Source organism: Phyllostomus discolor, chromosome 5 (assembly GCF_004126475.2).
Source record: "Phyllostomus discolor isolate MPI-MPIP mPhyDis1 chromosome 5, mPhyDis1.pri.v3, whole genome shotgun sequence".
In the NCBI taxonomy this organism is placed as follows: Eukaryota; Metazoa; Chordata; class Mammalia; order Chiroptera; family Phyllostomidae; genus Phyllostomus; species Phyllostomus discolor.
The window spans coordinates 119,376,307-119,394,569 of NC_040907.2; the positions used below are offsets into that span (position 1 = coordinate 119,376,307).

General features: G+C 50.1%; 1 protein-coding gene across 1 annotated transcript in view; it reads left to right on the forward strand.

Annotated features, from left to right (window-relative positions):
* Nucleotides 1-18,263, forward strand: part of DLG5 (discs large MAGUK scaffold protein 5) — a 118,579-nt gene that overhangs the window by 49,565 nt on the left and 50,751 nt on the right. Inside the window, 4 exon segments of the mRNA XM_028513605.2 lie at nucleotides 191-259; nucleotides 7,419-7,581; nucleotides 9,612-9,755; nucleotides 10,457-10,640. Coding sequence (XP_028369406.1) covers nucleotides 191-259; nucleotides 7,419-7,581; nucleotides 9,612-9,755; nucleotides 10,457-10,640 — 560 coding nt within the window.

The window sequence follows — 18,263 nt, forward strand, 5'->3', positions numbered from 1 at the left end:
AACACCAAAGACTAGTCCCAGCCGACTGCCCTTCCCCTGCCTGTCTCTTGCGATTTGATTTCTGTTCCCTGGTGCAGTGTGGGTTCCCAGCCTGGGGATGACTGAAGATCAGTTGGTCTGATGGTGGTTTGTGGTATACCAAGAGACCCCTTTGTGGTTAGTAACAAATGGTCTCCCTTTCTGTCCCCAGGCTCCACGTACAGCGTCTTATCCATCATGCCCTCAGACTCAGAAAGCAGCAGCTCCCTCAGCAGTGTGGGTGAGTACCTCTTTTCGGGGCACCTGTGCTTCCTGGAGACAACCAGATAGGCCAGGGTCTGGGTGCCAGCCACAGCAACCCTGGGTTCATAGAATGGGAAGTTGGCCCTCAGCTTCCATATCACTCACGGAGTCATATTACTTAGTATGATTCCATTCGCATTTTCTTTCATCAGCAATACGTCATCTTAATGGAGGGCGAAAATCTGGTTCTGGCGGTAGAAGGGAGCTGGGGTAGGCATAGGACTTCTCAGTGAGCCCCACCCTCCCACCTATGCCAAGGCCACCCGTCCCTGAGACTGGCCCCTTTTGGGACTGTGCTTTGTAAGCAGGAACAGCCCATGAAGGTTGTTGCCTTGGGGACAGGATTAGCCAGTCCATGCTCTCATGGATGTGTTTCCAGAAGCCCATTGTGAGGCCAGCCCTGCTTTCACTTCTCTGAAGATGTCCCGACAGGAAGACTGTCATAGTCTCCCAGCTTTCCCACACCTCAGTGCCCTCTCTTTAACGCCCCTAGTGCAGTTTCTGATGTCCTGACTGATCCTGATGGGTGGATATACCTTCAGTGGAGAGTCCTGGAGTTTTTGAGTTGAAAACGCTCCCAGAGATCATCTGGCTGTGCTAAAGATTCCAGAACTATCCAGGGGCAGACCTTTCTTGTGTCAATTGACTAACACTATGGACCACCTCCAGTGTGCCTGAAGTGGGCTTGGGATACAGTGGTGAATAGGCAGGTGTGGTTCCTGTGCTTGTGGATCTTAGGGTCTATGGGGGAGACGGTTAAATGAGTCAACACGAAAAGTGAGGTCAGAGTGATCAGAAGGGAAGACAGGTGCAGTAGGGGTACCATATTCATTTGTTAGAGCTGCTGTAGTGGCCCTTACCCTAAGGGCCACAGACTGAGAGGTATACTCTCACAGATCTGGAGGCTAGAAATCTAAGATCAGGGTATTGTGTTGGCAGGGCCACGCCTCCTCCGAAGGCCCTAGGGGAGGGTCTGTTCCAGGCTTCTGGTAGTTGCTGGTAATCTTTGATGTTCCCTGACTTGTGGATACATCACATAGTCTGTCTGAGCCTTCATCTTCACATAATGTTCTCTCTGTGTAAGTAAGTGTTTCCAGATTTCTTCTGAAAAAAGACACTAGTCATACTGGTTTAGGGACCATCCCTACTCCTCCACTGTGACCTTCATCTTGATCATCTGTAAAGATTATTTCCAAATAAAGTCACATTCACATTTACTAGGGATTAGGACTTGAGCATCTTTTTTTGGAAGACACAGTGCAGCCCCTCATGGTCTTCCTCATCCTGTGTAGCATTTAGGGAGAACTCTTCTGGAACTGTTGTTCAGATCTGCTCAGTATCACTTTGTCCTTCCTGTTTTGGACATGTTGACTGAATGCTGGGATTGTTAGAATTTTGAACTTAGGACTGGCTCTCAGGTAGCATGGGGTGGTACAGTCAGGGTAAGGGGAGCCAAAAGGTGGAACTTGTGTAAAACTGCGAACCGATTGAGCCCTGAGTATGTATTTCTTGGCTCTCTCATGCTTCACCCTTTTCTGGTTCCCTGTTCTCTTGGGAACAAGGTACAATGATCTAACTAATTTGTATCACACTGGCACTTTTAAGTTAATCCAGTACATTCCTAACTGCATTTGCCTTTTAGAAGGGGACTCCAGAGAGAGAGGTCTTGCATAAACCACAGCAAGTATTGTTAATGGTGGGATTTCAAGCCAGAGCAGGAGGCATTTTTCCTGCAGTGAACCCTTGCGTGCTCTGGGAGAGGCCTCATGTCAGTGGCCCTTCATTTGGTTCTCCGTGCACTTGGTGGCCCTCGGGATGGAGGTGTCAGCAGTGTCCCTGGATACTTACTTGTTGGCAGGCAGGCAGAGAGCAGCGCTGTGTTCAGATCTTGAATGCTACAACACCAGGTTGCATCCCTTCAGGTGAAACAAACCTTCTTGAGTTCACCGGGAACCAAGTTTTGTTGTTCTCCCTCTTCTGCATGCTGGTGACATTGCCCCTGGGGTAAGTGGCTCCATTTTTTCACGGGCTGACTTGAATGTCCTCATGGCTGCAGCAATAGGGATTACCTATGCACACTGCCTTAAACAGTGAAAAAACGTGACCTCATGTAGTAAGAAGGGCCGCTGGGCTGAGCACGTCAGGATGTGGTTCTCTGATCCCCTCTGGGTGCCTCCCCTCAGGCTGATGGCCAGGGTGCTGTAGCAGCATTTCCAGCTGTTACATCCTGACAGTGCCCTGGGCTCTGATGTCCATTATGGGAGCCACAGGTGGTTTTTAAATTTAAAGTAATTAAAATGAAATAAAATTTCCAGTTTCAGCAGTCACACTAGCCACATTTCAGGTGCTCTCTGGCCTCTTGGGGATAGTAGCTACCATGTTGAACAGAGCAGATAAACGAATATCTCCGTCATCACAAATAGTTCAGAGGATGAGGAGGGTTGTCTCCTCTAGTGTCTCCTTATGAGCGAAGAAGCCTTCCCCAGAAGTCCCTCAGATGGTCTCTTCTCACTGACCACGAGTGAGTTGCTTGTCTGTGGCCAAACTACTCGTTCGCCCAGAGTGGTTGCTGGCCCAGCAGCACTCAGACGTGTGTTAGAGTGCAGGTTCCTGAGCTTCTTGTCATGCTTGCTCCGTCAGAAGCTCTGAACGTGGGCACCGCATCCATATGTAATAGCCCTCCTGGTTTGAGATGGACTGGCCTCACCCAAGCCTTGGTGAGAGAACTGGAGTGCCTGTGCCTGGCTTAGACCAGCCCCTTGGTGTGGAGTGAATGGTGGGGTGAGCTGTAGGACCACTGCAGCGCCTCCCAGAAAATTCCTCCTGGCTCAGACTTTGCCCAGTGACAGGCAGAGCTCTTCCTTTCCCGGCCTTCACAGGTGCACCACCGCCTTTGCAGAAGGGGGTGCTGGTAAGTCAGGTGGGGAGACTGGCTGTGTTTGTTCGTGGTCTCTCTCCGTGAACCTAAGCAAAGGCAAGAGCAAGGTCTTAGAATAAAAATATCACTCTTACTCTTCCAGGTATATTTCCCTAACAAAGAACATTTGGGAAAAGAATGGCAGCTTATATTCAGCATAAGAGAAATTGGTAGATGAAGCCTGGAGGATGTAGCATTTTCTTAGTGACTGCAAGTGACTGGTCAGCTCCCCTAGTTAGCGTTAGATACCTAGGTGGGCTGTTCCATTTCAGCTCTCCAGCTTGACCCTACAGACAGCTCACCTGCCTTTGCCATCTAATGGTCTTACAGGTTGCAGTGTCTTTCTGCTGAGGTCTTCCCAGGCAGTTGTTATCAGCTGAGGGTGAGTGGCTTCTTTGAGTCCTTCCCCATCCCATGCCACCTGCTGTTAAGTCACCGGCCCCTGGGTAAGCCCAGGTATTGCACACTCATTTTAGGCATTCCATGTTTTTTCCTCCCCATTCATCTTTTATTTTTTTAAAGATTGTATTTATTTAGATTTTTAAAATATTTTATTTATTTATTTTTAGAGAGAGGGGGAGGGAGGGAGAAAAAGAGGGAGAGAAGCATTGATGTGAGATGAGAGAAGAATTGATTGGTTGCCTCTTACCCTAACTGGGAAGGGCCCGCAACCTAGGAAGGTGCCCTGACTGGGAGTCAAACCAGTGTGACCTTTCACTTTGTGGGACGACACTCAGCTGACTGAGCCCGGCTGGCCAGGGCTCCTCTCCATTCACCTCGATCTAATTTCTGTGGTGCCTTTTATTTCTCATCTTGAAAACTGGGAAAGTTTTAAGAAGAGACATTCTTGGGTGGCATTTATACAATGGGACTTCAATTTCACGCAAATTGAAGTAATGAGAGAGATTTCTTATTAAACAGAGAGTTCTCCTGTCTTGCTGGCAGGACAGGGAGCTGGCAAGCTTCCTTCATATCTCAGCGAAGATTTTTTGAAAGTGCAACTTCTGCTTGACAGGGAAGGTGGAGGCAGGACTGCACCCCAGCTGCTTGTGCCCTCTGACCCTTCCTTCTCTAGGCCTTTGGGTTCAGAGGCCTATTTTCTCTCTGTTCATCAGATGAAGGGAGCATGTGTTCAGTTCTTGTAGGGATCAGAGGGGCCTGGCCCCTGATCTTAGAGTCCAGCCAGTTGTCTCGGTCTATCAGGCTGCTATAAGAGCATGGATGGCTTAGAAACAAACATTTATTTCTCATACTTCTAGAGCCTGGGAGGCCCAAGGCCAGGCATGAAGGCAGATTCAGTGCCTAGTGGGCTCATTTCCTGGTTCAGTGATGACACCTTCCCCCTGTATCCCCCAAAGTCTGGGTGGGGTTCCTTTGTGACGCACTGATCCTATTCGGGAGGGCTCCAACCTTGTGACCTAATCACCCCCGAAGGCCCCACGTCCTAATACTGCACCTTAGGGTTAGGATTTCAGTGTAGGAATTTGGTGGGGGCACACACACATTCTGACCACAGCAGCAGAGAGGTAAGCTACTGGCTGTCCTGCCCTGTCCTGTGTAAAACAAACAAATAGCTCAGGGGAAGGAGCACTTGTTTCGGATGAGGGGCATCAGTGTAAGTTTGAGGGAGGAGGGGGCCCTTGAGTTGGGCCTTCCAGGAATGGTGCTCGGGATGCAAGAGCAGCCAGGAAGCAACAGGCCAGCTCTGTGTGTCTCTGAGTTTAGGATTCGAGAGCAAGGAGCTTCTCTGGGAGGCGATCTGGGAGCTGGGCAAGGCTGCAGCTGCTGTGTTGGAATCTAACTTTCTGTCACTCTAAGGCCTTGGAGGAGCTGAGCTATGGGCTGGCACTGATCAGGGAGGGTGTCTCCCTGGGCTTCCACACTAGGGAAGGGGCCTTCCCTGCATTTCATCAATGGGTGATGCTTTTAACTGCAGTGGATACCAGACAGTCAATAAAACGAGGAAGGAAAAGCCATTCTGGCCAGCAAATATAATTGTGGTCCAGACAGGAGGTTCTCTAACTTTATCAGACATCAGAATCTCCTAGAAGGGATCTCTCCCAGCGTTTCTGATTCATTAATTCTGGGTGAAGCCTGAAATGTGCATTTTTAACAAGTTCTCTCCTGAAGTTAAGGTGGTTTTAGAAGTGCTGGCTCAATGTGTGAGACTGTGTTTTCCCCATGGCTCTGGCTCTCCTGGGCTGGAGGTAAGGTTGGCTTTGCTCGCTCCTGCCTGTGATGACCACATTCTGCTGCTTCTCCCCTGACTGCCAGGGCCTGGAGGTGGCCAGGAAATTTACCTGGGCATCCTCACTCCACCTGACTGCTTCTGGCCAATACCAGCTTCTTCCTCAGCCTCTAGTACCATGGGGCCACAGGGCCCTGAAGGAGAGTTGTGGCCTGTCCAGCTGTGAATAAGACTGAGGGGACTGCCTTTGGGGCCGGCAGAAGCGTGGTGATGAGAGAGCCAAGGACAAAGGCGTTTATGGCCAAGAAGACCACTCAGCTGTCAGGCTGCTCACTGGGCCTCCTGGCCTGTGGTGGTGGTGGTGGGGGGCACACCAGCAAGGGCGACCTGGAGGAGGGGCCAGGCCTCTTGTGATGGTGAGAGGGTCTCTGCTGATTCTGCCTGCTCTGGCTCTGCTGCTGCTTCCCTGCTCACACCAAGGCCCAGGGGAGTGACTGCTCTGTGTCCAGAATCCAGGGCCTGTGCCAGCTCTTCTGGTATCTCCCACCACCCCCTTTGGGGCCATTTTTAGTGCAGTCCAAATCCCTTATCCCCTGAATCCCATTTTGGACACCAAAAAGGAAAAGAAAATTTGCCGCCTTAACTGGGTTCCAGATTTGGAAAGACGAAGGAGTGAAGCTGGGAGAGAGTGGACAGTTTTGCGCTTGAATTCAAGAGAACAACTATACTGGATAGGAGGGAAAAAGAGCGTTGGACATTTTTTGGACAACTCACTTCAAGTTAGTTTTATTTTGCTCAGCTCTTCACCAGTCATACCACTCTTGGGATGATGGCTTCTTAGGGTACTACAGGGTTTGTTTTTTTTTAACTTTTTAAAAGTCATTTTTATTGAGGTGTAAGTTTACTTTTTTTAGTACATAGTTCAGTGGGCTGTGACAGACACATATGCATTTAACCACAGTCACAGTTAAGACACAAAACAATTCCTTCACCCCCAAAATTTCCTTCTGTGGCTTTGTGGTTTGCCTTTCTTCCTCCCACCCCAGGTCTGGCAACCACTGATCTCTTTTCTGCCTCTGTAGTTTCATCTTTTCCTGAACCTCATAAGTGGAGTCATATAGTATAAAGCCTTTTCAGCCTGGCTTCTTTCAGTTGGCATATCAGGCGTTTGCCATTCCCCCGTGCTTTTGTGTGTATTAGTGGTTTGTACCAGTAGCCCATCCCTTTTTATTGCTGAGTAGTATTCCATTGTGGGGATGTAATTCTGTTTTATCCCTTCATGGGCTACTATAAACACTTGTGTGCTGGTTTTGTGTGAACATAAAATTTCATTTCTCTTGTGTAAATACTTCGAGGGAGATTACTGAGTAGCATGGTAAATGCATGTTTAACTTTATTAAAGACTGTTAAAGTGTTTTCTAAAGTGGACGTGTCATTGCGTATCCCCACCGGCAATGTTTGAAATTTCCAGTTCCTCTGCATCCTTGCCAGCACTTGGAAAAGGGAGCTGTACGAAGTGTCCAGCACTGGTCAGAGGTGGACGGGCACAGCCCTGGGACCCCAGCTTTGTAGCCAGCCACCTTGGTCCTCAGGATCTTTGATAGGATCCAACGGGATCTTCGTCCTCAGGCTATGTCTCCTGCTCTGCTCAGGGCTCAGATTGGCCTCTCCATGTCCAGGGGAGGGTGATAGCTGGCGCTTCCAGACAGGCAAGGATGTGAGAATTTGAGCCCAACAGTTTCACCTGGGAGTGTCGCAGCTGGGTTGGGAAGAGTGGAGGTCCTCAGGGCTCTTAGCCAGGGCCAGCAGAATGGAGGGTGAGTGTGTGGCTGCCGGGGCCAGACTGCCTGGCCCTAGGTCTTTGTTTCACCTCTTAGCTCTGACTTGGTGTTGTCAGCTGTGAAAGGGGGTGCTAACAGGATACACCTGGTTGGGCTGTAGGGTGTAACTAAGGCCAAAAGTCACAACAGTGCCAGGCACCTGGTGACTGTCTCTGAATGCCAGTTCACTTTATTATTTTCCTCCTGCCAGGAACCACTGGGAAAGCACCGTCCCCGCCGCCCCTCCTCACTGACCGCCAAGTGAATGAGAAGGTGGAGAACCTCTCCGTTCAGCTGCGGCTGATGACCCGAGAGAGGAATGAACTTCGGAAGCGCCTGGCCTTTGCAGCCCATGGGACGACCTTTGACAAGAGGTAGTGATCAGCCAGCTCCCCTGCTGAACACACTTACCAACTCGCCAATGGGCAAGGGTTATTATCCTGATGCCATCACCACCCCTGCCCACCAAAGGGGGCGTCTTTAACTCCTGGGGAGAAGGGCACAGCCTTGTTCTGCTTCCTCCAAATTAAAATTGGAGCCCATGGCTTGAATCCTACAACTTGAGGATTGAAAGGTATAACACAAATATGTGTCTGTAATGAGTCTGGCCCCTGATACTGGTGCGCTCATCTGTGTGTGTATGTGCACACGCGTGTGTGCACAGCAGAAGAGCCTGGGGTGTGCCTCCTCGCCTTTCTACTGGCCTTGCAGATGGTTGTTCAGTGGCCGCAGCTATAAGGGCCTGGTCCTACCTTGGAACTCCTCACCGGTTGATTGGAAGGCCTTGAGTTCATCATTACTGCCCTCTAGGTCTCTGTCTTCCAGCCCCAATCGCTTCCCTCTTTATCCCCTGATGCTACTGTGTGCAGTGCCTGCCCTAGCAGAGACAGCCATCCCATTGCTGAGCCCCAGGAGGGTCCACCTCTGTGTGTGTGCATGTGCCACTCTCTCCCAGAAGATCCCTGCCTGCCTCCTGTTGGGTGGAACTTTATGCAGTTTGTAAACACATTAACTGTACCCTGCCATGTGTGTGTTTTAGGAAGGGTGTATTCCACCTGACTTCTTTGTTTTGAAGAAAACCTTTAATTGCTTCTTTTGCCAGGGAAGGGCAGTCCAGCAGGTGGGCAAAGGGAGACTCTTTACCACCTGCATGATCCAGGGGGGCTTCATGGGGGAGGGGGAGGGATGCAAAGTGGTTTATCCTTCCAGGAGATCCTGGAGAGGTCCTGAGTAGTTTAATCTCTTCCCTTTAGGACAGGGATGTCAAACTCATTTCCACTGCGGGCCACATCAGCCTCGTGGTTGCCGTCAAAGGGCCGAATGTAATTTCAACTCCTTAATAGTTAAGGAGTAGTTACATTTATACGGTCCTAAAATTATCTCGGCCCTTTGAAGGCAACTGTGAGGCTGGTGTGGCCCCCAGTGAAAAGCATCAGGCTATGTGCCTTGCTCTGAGGAAGGTCCCTCTGGGGGAAGTGTCAGTGCTGCGAAGCCTGCTCCTTGAGATTGCTTTGATGAGCATATGCCCCAATCAGATGTCACAAAAGGCAAGGCCTATGAAGACAGGGTGCACTGGAATGCATGTTGTCCACTGCTACTTTCCTGCTACCAAGGCAGAGTGTGTGGTTGCATAGCAACCGTGTGACCAGCAAAGTCTAAAGTGTTCGTGGTGTGCCCTTTATAGAAAAGGGTTGCTGATGCCTGCTTTAGGGCAGGTGTTCTCAAACCTGAGCATGCAGTGGGTTCACCTGGAGGCCTTGTTAAAGCACAGATTGCTAGTTAGTCTGCCCTCTGTCCCTCCATAGTGTCTGATTCAGGAGTTTTGGGGCTGGTCTGACAATTTGCATTTCTAACAAGTTCCCAGGTGATGCCAATGCTGCAGGTCCTGGAACCCCACTTTGAGAACCACTGCTCTTAGCCACTGTTCTCGGCTTTGGCTGCACATTGGAATTCCCTTGTGAGCTTAAAAAAAAAAAAATTCTGATGTCTGAGTCCCACTTAATGGGTGCTGATGTAATTGGCCTGGGGATTTTAATGTATACCCAAAATAGAGAATCACTGGTCTAAAGAGTGAAGAAACTTTATCACAGGTTTTTGGTGGACCCATTGCATGTGCAGACCCATTACAAGATCTCCTGGAAAGTGTTGAATGGTAGGTACTTTCTTAGCTCTCTAGGCCCATGCAGGAGCACAGGCAACCGAGGGTCCCTCCATCCTGGGGATTCTGATTCTGTTGGCCTAGATGTGGCTAGGACATCTGAGCTGAGCAAACATGCAGGTGGTCGTGGTGCACAGGAGACCAGTATTTGGGAATCACTGGGCTGCAGTGACCTAGGACATGGCTTCTGCAGGGAGGGACATTTCTTGTCAGTGTGTTCATGGTGCTGTTCACTGTCTGGGCCAGGCCCTACCACAGGCTGAATCCTGACTACGAGAGGCTGAAGATTCAGTGTGTGCGGGCCATGTCGGACCTGCAGAGCCTGCAGAACCAGCACACCAATGCCTTGAAGAGGTGTGAGGAGGTGGCCAAGGAGACCGACTTCTACCAGTGAGTGGGGCCTGCCTGGCGAGGGCTCCAGCATCCCGGAACGGCTCCCTCTTACTCTTCCTATTCCTGGCCTTGGAACCAGGCCTTCTGGTCCTAGTCCTGCCTTTGCTGTGTAGTGAGTAGTGTGCCTTCAGCAAGTGGGTTTGTGTCCTTGGGCCTCAGTTTTCCTAAGTGCAAAGTGAGGCTGTTAACCCTTCACACCATTGATTGCTACCCATGCATGGTAGGTTGGAAGGTGACTGAAAACATGAGACAGAGGGCCAGGCAGACCCTGGGCTTCTGGGTCACTGCCTGGGGGCTTTGCTGCAGCTCTTGCCACAGGAGAGGCAGATGGGGTGTGTTCCCTTTCCTTCTCCTGGTGTCTCTCTGAGGGTGTTTGCCTGCCTACCTGCTGGTGTTTGCTCAGGCCTAGTACCTCAGTACTTGGAGGTGCCAGGTTTATACCAGGTAGAGGAATCTCTCTCTCGCTCCCTTTCTCCCTCTCATATATGTACCCATTTTGGTGTGAGGTTTTTCACAAGTGGTGGGTCCTTCTGGCATCTGGCTGACAGCAGGCTTTGGTCTGCCCCTGTGTGCTGGGGACTCAGCTACTGATGTTCCCCAGCTGGTGCATTGGGAGTATTGGGCTCTGGAGGGGCAGGTAATGCCTTGGGGTGGGGGTTGGAGGTTGTATGGGGCTCACTGTGTGTGGGGGATTTCAGCACACTCCACAGCCGGCTCCTGAGCGACCAGACCCAGCTGAAGGATGACGTGGACATGCTGAGGCGGGAGAATGGGCAGCTGCTGCGGGAGCGTAACCTGCTGCAGCAGTCGTGGGAGGACATGAAGCGGCTCCATGAGGAAGACCAGAAGGAGATTGGTGACCTCCGGGCCCAGCAGCAGCAGGTAGAGCTGGGCCAGGTGGCTAGGGGCAGGCCAAGTCCGGTCACCCACCCACCCCGACACCCACTCACCCATCCGCACATTCGCACATCTACTCACCTGATCATTTAGCTAGTATTCCTGGAGCGTCTGCCTCATGTGAGGCATTGGGATATCTGTGAGCAAACACCTTTGCTCTGGCGGACTCTGCAGTCCAATGGGGACACAAATGTTAATCAAATAATCACACGTATCTTTCATTACGAATGTTGCAATGCTGTGAAGGAGGAGGTGCTGTGCAGTGCATAACAGGATTTACTCTGGGGCTTGGGGGTCTGGTGGTCGGTAGCTTCTTTCCCACGTATGGATCACATGAGATTACAGATGGAGGGAATCTTGGAAATTTTAAAGCCCTGTGCAAATACGGATGGAACAGTTATCATTATTTTGGGTGGGAGTATGGCCTATGGCCCTTGGCTGTCTGCATTCCAAGTTAGATTCTTAGCTGTGCTCAGCTCTTGTTTCACATTGATAAAGGCACAGAGAGCAGGCCAGTCAGAACTGGCTTGCTGTGAGTAATGTTGATCCCTTCTCTTGATGCTACCAGCGCCGCCCAGGGATGTGGCCAGGCTGATGGCGTGCTCTGTGTCCACAGATGGCTGGATGTGTGGGGTTGAAAGGCAGTCCCAGGAGGAGGCAGTGTGTTCTCTGAGCTCTGCAGCATAGCTCTGATTAGGTAGAGAGCTCCTTCCCCCTCGGAGTCATTGTGGTCCCCAGAGTTCAAGCAAGACTGCTGGGGCTTGCCCGACAGTTTGGAACAATCTGACCTTACCTGATAATTTAGCATGATGTTATCTAACTTTATTGCTTTTTCATTTATAATTAAAAAATTTTAAATTGCAAAACTGTACCAAGTTACAGGAGAGTTTTAAGTACAGTGCAGAGAATTTCCCCCCCTTAATTCAACAGTAAGTTTTCAACTAGGTGGTCCTATCACCCCCGCATATGCTAGTGTGTACTTTTTACAAACAAGGATATCCTATATAATAGCAACATAAACATCATCAGGGAGTTAATGCGCATACTACCAACTGATCAGTCGTCAGACCAGTTCATGTTTTGCTAGTTGTTTCAATAGTGTCTTTAGTAGGAAAAGAATCCTGTCCAAAATACGGTGTTGCATTCAGTTGTCACAGCTCCGTGGTCTTTTAAAATCTGGAGCAGTTCCTCTGGCTTTGACCTGCTGACCTCGATGCCTTGGAAGATGTCAGGCCAGGCCAGTTATTTTGTAGGCTGTCCCTCCTCCTGGATTTGGGTGAGTCTCACTGTTTGATACCTGTTCCGCATCTTAGGCAGGACTGTCACGGAAGTGATGCCATCTTCTCCTCTTTGCATCCTCTTGGTTGGGACGTGGCTTGGGATCACCTGTTACTGATGACGTTCACCTTGATCACTTGACTGAGGTGGTGTCCCCAGGCTCCTCTCCTGTGAAGTTACTTGTTTTCCTTTTGTGTACTTACCTACCTACCTGTTTACTCATGGTTTCCTGTTTTTATCCAATGGGTTATGATCCACTGTGGCCAGTAAGAGCCCCTTGAAGCTTGCTTCTCCATCTTTTTGTTGTGTCCTCCTTAATCTTTTGAGTGCTTCCTTGTTCTCTGGCACAAGATATTCCAGGCTCATTTTATCATTTCCCTGTCCTTGCCCTGGAAAATCAGCCACTGCTCCAAAGAGCCCCCACTCCTTTTAGTGGAGAATGGTATTTAGCAACCATAGCTGGGTGTCCTCATGGCTCCTGTGACATCTATCACTGCTCCCAGGCCCTCTCAGTGGGCAGAGCAGGGAATAGCTGAGTGCACCTCTGCATTCCACACTTACACTTCAGTATTCCTCTCTCTCCCCCGTATGCGTCTGTGTCTGTAATATGTGTCAAAAGTCGTGAGTTCACTCACACTAACACTTTCAATTTCAATCCAGTGCTACAACACCACAAGGTTCATTCTAGTTTTCTCTTTCCATTTTTGTAATTCCCTTTTATAGCAGTATGAAAACTGGTTCCTATTACTCTTATTTTTTAAATTGATTTTAGAGAGAGAGGAAAGGGGAAGAAAGAGAGAGACATCAATTTGTTGTTCTACTTATATATGTATTCACTGGTGGATTTTTGTATGTGTCCTGATCAGGGGTCCAACCTACAACCTTGGTGCACTGGAATGATGCTCTAACCCAGCGGTCTCCAGACTTTCTGGCACCAGGGATCAGTTTTGTGGAAGACAATTTTCCAGGGACCGGGGTGGTGGGGATGGATTCAGGATGGTTCAAGCGCATCGTGTGCAAGCTCACCTCCTGCTGTACCGCCCGGTTCCTAACAGGTCTGGACTGGCACCAGTGTGCGGCCCAGAGGTTGAGGACCCATGGTCTTACCCACTGAGCAAGCCAGCCAGGGCCTGGTTCCTGTTATTGCTAACCTGTTGACTTACTCGGTCAGCCCTACTGTGTGCTCTCCTCTCATCCCCGCTGCCGCTCCTCCCCGCACCACCCCTTTCTCACCTGCTTAGCCCTCGGGCTTCACGCTGTGCCTCCCCGAGGCCTTCCCCCCCATGTGGCTTCGTCCTGTGCAGGCCCTGATGCCCACGCCGGGCACCACAAGGGCCACGCGCCAGTGGCAGCCCCTGTCCTGCTCTGCCTCACTCGTGGCTGGCAGGTTAGATTGCTCGGTCAGGGGAGAGGCAGGGCTTTTCATTTTTTGTACCATAATAAAAGAATCCAACAATACAGACATTTTAAAAATAAAAAGAATTCTTTCAGTTGTCTCACTCCCAAGAAATGACTGCTGTGAGTGCACTACCAGGGAAAAGTTGGAGATATTTTATATGTGTGCATAGAACCCCTGTATCTTGTTAGTTTATTTCACAAAATGGAATCATGTGCGTTCTGTGTTAACACAGCTTTCTACTGAATATATATTGGTGCATCTTCCTGTTTCAGTACAAACTCTGCTTCTGGGTCTCTCACTGCTGCAGAGTATTGAGTGTCAGAGAAGCACCGTGACTTAACCAGTCTCCTGTTGACTGACTTCTGTGCCCTTCTCAGTACCTCCCCATTATAAATGCATTCTGTTGGGAAAATTGGCCTCTGTTGTTGGTTTTCTTTCTCTTAGATTTGTTATGTGGAGTCTTATATGGAATACCCAGTGTAGACCCAGTGCACACCTCAGGTGGTGCACTTGGACTTACCTGACATCTTCTTCGTGAGCATTCTGACTAGGGGACTTTGTTGTGTGTGGTCAGGTCTGGGGGCGGGATTTGGTAGGCCCTGAGGGAGCCTTGGTACTGAGGAGGTTTGTGGGAGTTGGGGTAGGTGCCGGGCCAGGGCAGCTGGGGCCCAGCTGGAGTCTCCCTACTGTACCTGGGAGACGCCACTGCCCACCTGCTCTCTGATCCCACGGACGCTGCTTCAACATGCTCCACTTTCCTTTCCGTCTCTTTAACAGTCCTAGCCTGGGGCTCGTGGTTCTGGGGGAACGCTGCTGTAAGGGCGAAATGAGGTACCAAGGAGGAAGTGCCGTACCAGCTCGTGGTTGGTACCACGTTGAGTTCACTGAGTTTCTCCGCAGAGATCCTTCCTCCTGCACATCCACGGAGCTTCCTAAAGCAAAGGGTTAAGACTGGGGTTTTGATTGTTTAGAGGCAAACCATGTTTACCCCAAAAGAACTCCTCTGCAGAAATGAAGTGTGTGAGGCAGATTAGCATGAGCTGCTGCAGGGAGTCAGGGCAGAGGCAGGCTGCCCAGGAGGCAGGGGCGGCCCCACTGAAGATTTGTGACCCTCACTGGGCTTGGGTGCTGGCTGCCCACCTGAAGGCAGGCCACCCCATCATCATCTTCGCCCCACTTTGTTTTCTTGCTCACTTATTCGCTGACATTTTTCACCCTGGTCTAAACTTGACGCAACCTTTGCCTTTGAGTTTAGTTTGGATTTTACTTTTCTTTCAGCGATCCTTACTTTCAGATGAGTTTGTCGCTCTATCTTTGTCTAAAGGCAGTCCCACAGCCCTGCTACAAAGTGGCGGAGCAGGACTTTGTCAGTGTAGCTGAGTTGGTCTCACAAGGTAAGATACCACAGATAACAGCAGTGGTACCGTGCCTGTGTGTGCAAAGCACACAGTAAATGTTTGCTGGCATTGTTTTTATTCTAGTGCTATCAAGCTAGACTAAAGTCTGCTCCCACTGAGGGCGGGGCATGGCTGCAGCCCTCGTGCACCCTTGGGAACCTAAGGGGACGCAGTCACTTCAGAGACCTGTGGGCCTTCCTCAGATCGTTAAACATAGTTCCGGGTGACCCAGCAGCTCCACTTCAGTGCATACACCAGAGAGAATTCGAAACATATGTCCACACAAAAACTTGTCAGTGTTCATAGCAGCATTATTCCTAACAGCCAAAAAGTGGGAAAAACCCGAATGGCCATTGGTTGATGAAAGATCAGTAAAAGGTGGCATTTTCCATGCAGTGGAATATTACTCAGCCCAAAAAGGAATTACATGCTGGTACCCACCACAGTGTGGATGAACCTTGAAAACATTATGTTAAATGAAAGAAGCCAGGCACAAAAGCCCATACATTATACTATCCATTCATGTGAGACCTTCAGAGCAGGGCAACCTATAGAGGCGGAAAGTGAAGGAGTGGGTGGGTGCCTGGGGCTATTGGGACTGGGGGGTGCGGAGTGGCTGCTAATGGGGACCATTTCTTTCTGGGGTGATGACAGTGTTCTGGAACAAGTAGTAGTGGTTGCTGCACACCCTTGTGACTACACCAAAAACCACCGAGTCGTGAACTTCAAAGGGCAAATTGTTTGTTATGTGAATTATGCCTCAAAATAAAAAAACGACTCTAGTTATTACCTTGTCATAAAAAATATCTGCCCTCACGAGGCATAAAATTTCATTTCCTCACATTCTCTCTCTTCCCTTAGGCCTGTCACAGCTTGTACAAACAGGCTGGGATTATCCTGCCACCCCCACCTTTCCTGTTCTTCCCCCAAATGACGGGGGTAGGTTTTCTCCCTCACCCTCCCTCCCATTCCTCGTTCTCCTTTCCTTTCCTAAGGCTGTGACCCTTGGAGGGGGGCAGTTTATTATAGTGGCCAATTTCCCAATTCTGTTCAGCTGTACTGGTGCCCTTTGCCATGTGCCTGCCACCTGGGGATCCCCCCGCCTCCCGCCCAGGAGAGGAGGCATGGCTGCCGGGTGGGGTGGGGGCAGATATCTTATCTGAGTGGCAAGGGTCGTGTGCTGTCCCTGGCCTGGGCTGTCTCACTTTAACCAGGTCAGAGGTGCGCTCCTGGGCTGAGCAAAGCCCAGGCCTTGGGTAGGTCAGCAGCAGAGGAAGCAGGGAACATGGGGGTGGCCACAGGTTTCCTCCCAACAGGCCTGAGGGCAAAGGTTGACCTTGCTGGACAAGGCCGGTTTTGTTGCCTGGTTCCTCCCACGCCTTGTTAACTTGAAGAGGCCCTTGCGGGGTAAATGGTGCTGTTTGACTTGCATGTTTGCTTGAGGGATTTGTGGGGCTCCCCAGCTCTGTGTGATTTATCTCTGAGGAAATGAGGCAGCCCTGGGTGAGGGTGGGAGGGTGCAGCGCTGCAGGCCAGGGGCCTGGGGCCTCTCCCACTGGAGAGCGGCAGACAGGTGGTCCTCCTTGTGTGTGTGTGTGGGGGGGGTGGAGGTGGGAGGTGGCCACAGCACGGCAATTCCATCTCCAGGGCACCTCAGTCAGAAGGAGCCATCAGAATTCTTCTTTTTTTTTTTGCGTCAGAAATGTCCAGGAGACCCTGGGCACTCACTGATTGCCAAACTTGGTTTGGGGTGCAATGTAGAGGATAGTTTTACATCGTCTTTCTTTACTATAATAATTAATGTTCTTTGCTAAAAAAAAAAAAAAGAAAAGAAAACTTCAAACAGCAGTGAAGTCTCCAGTCCCCACCCCCACCCAGTGTCGCCCCTTGGAGACGACTGACCTCTCTGAACCACTTGGGTATGTCCTTGTAGACATTTTCTGTGTCATACTTAACACACAAAATTTTGTTTTTATTTTCTTCCACCTGCCTCCCCCCCTCATAAATATATCACGGGCCTCCTTATATTTTCTGTACATTTGGAATGTCCATATGTTCCTTTGTACCTGTTTTGTGAAGTTACATTGTTAGAGATAAAATCGCAGGGTCCAGAGCATTGCTTTTCTATTTTAATTGGTTCTGCTAATTTATTTGGGAAACTTGTAAGGCCTCGGGAGTCTTCTCTCTCCTCCTCCTGACCCCAGCCCCTGACTTAAATATACTTTGGTGATTCATGAAAGTTAGCTTCTTTTCCAGATACTCCTCTGAAAGGCATGCCTCGCAGAGAGGCCCAGAGAGAACGAGGGTTTCCGACCAGTGCAGGGACGAGGTGAGGGGACAGCTCGGGCTGTGGCCGGAACCAGACCCTGGCTCGGTGCCTCCCTTGTGCCACTCCTGTCCCCTCCTCACGGGCCCCTTCCTCAGAGTCTGGGGAGGAGCCATTCCTAAAGACTGCTGTCTGCCTGAGACCAGATCCCTTGGAGGTTTTGGGCCAAATGTAAATATTCTCTTTCACTCGGACTTCTGTTACAACCTCAGCCGGGAAGCTAGGCATTTGATGGTTGTGTGCGTGTGTGTGCATGCACGTGTGTGGGGCTTCCTCCTGAGAACATAATCTAATGATGAAAAGGAAAACAAATTCTAACTAATAGGATGTTTTTTCACATTCTGTGGGGTTAACTTTGGCTGTGATTTCCCCAAATTTCTTCAGATGCTTTTGATTATGTTAGCACAGGTATGATTCTGAGTTTGCTTGTAGAGAAAAGCTGAGAAGTGTTTGGAGCCCCATGAGCCTCTTTGAATATGTGGGTGCTGTTCTGTGGGAAAAGGGTTATTCTGCGTGACTCTGGGGCTCACTGAGAACAAGAGGTGAGCAGCTGGGGAAAGGTCGTCGATTTCAGCTCACAGCAAGTAAGACCTTGTGCAGTTTCCACCTGCGGGGCGGGTGGAGCCATGGCCCTGTTGGCCTGATCTCCCCTGGGCCCCTTCTGTTCCTGGATCTACCGTGTTCACACAGGTGGGTTGTGCACCAGGAAGGATCCCTGGGCTGCTCTGGAACTTTCCCTGACCAACCCCATCTCACTGGGAACTTGTGACCCATCTGCCCTGGATTGTACCTGGATTGACATGCAGGCACTAATCTAGGCACCTGGTGGTTAGGGCATTTGGGGGACTATTTCCCCATGAAGAAAGGTCAAACCATGGTGTAGAATCCAGATTCTGTCATGGAGGTGGGTAGGCTCTGCTGGGCCAACACCCTGAACAGGGTCTTTGTGTCATTTCAAGGCTACCTTTAAAATCAGGGTTTTTTTTTCCTTTTTTTTAAAATTTTAATCATTGTTCAAATACAGTTTTCTCCTTGTTACTCCCAATCCAGTCCCCCCTCCCCACGTCCCTCCCATTACCACCCTCCCCTTAGTTTATGACCATGTGTCCTTTAAGTTTGTTCCCGTGAACCCTTCCCACTGTCCCTTAAATTCCCTCTACTCTCTTCTGTGGGCACTGTCAGCCTGCCCTCTATTTCAGTGTCTTTGG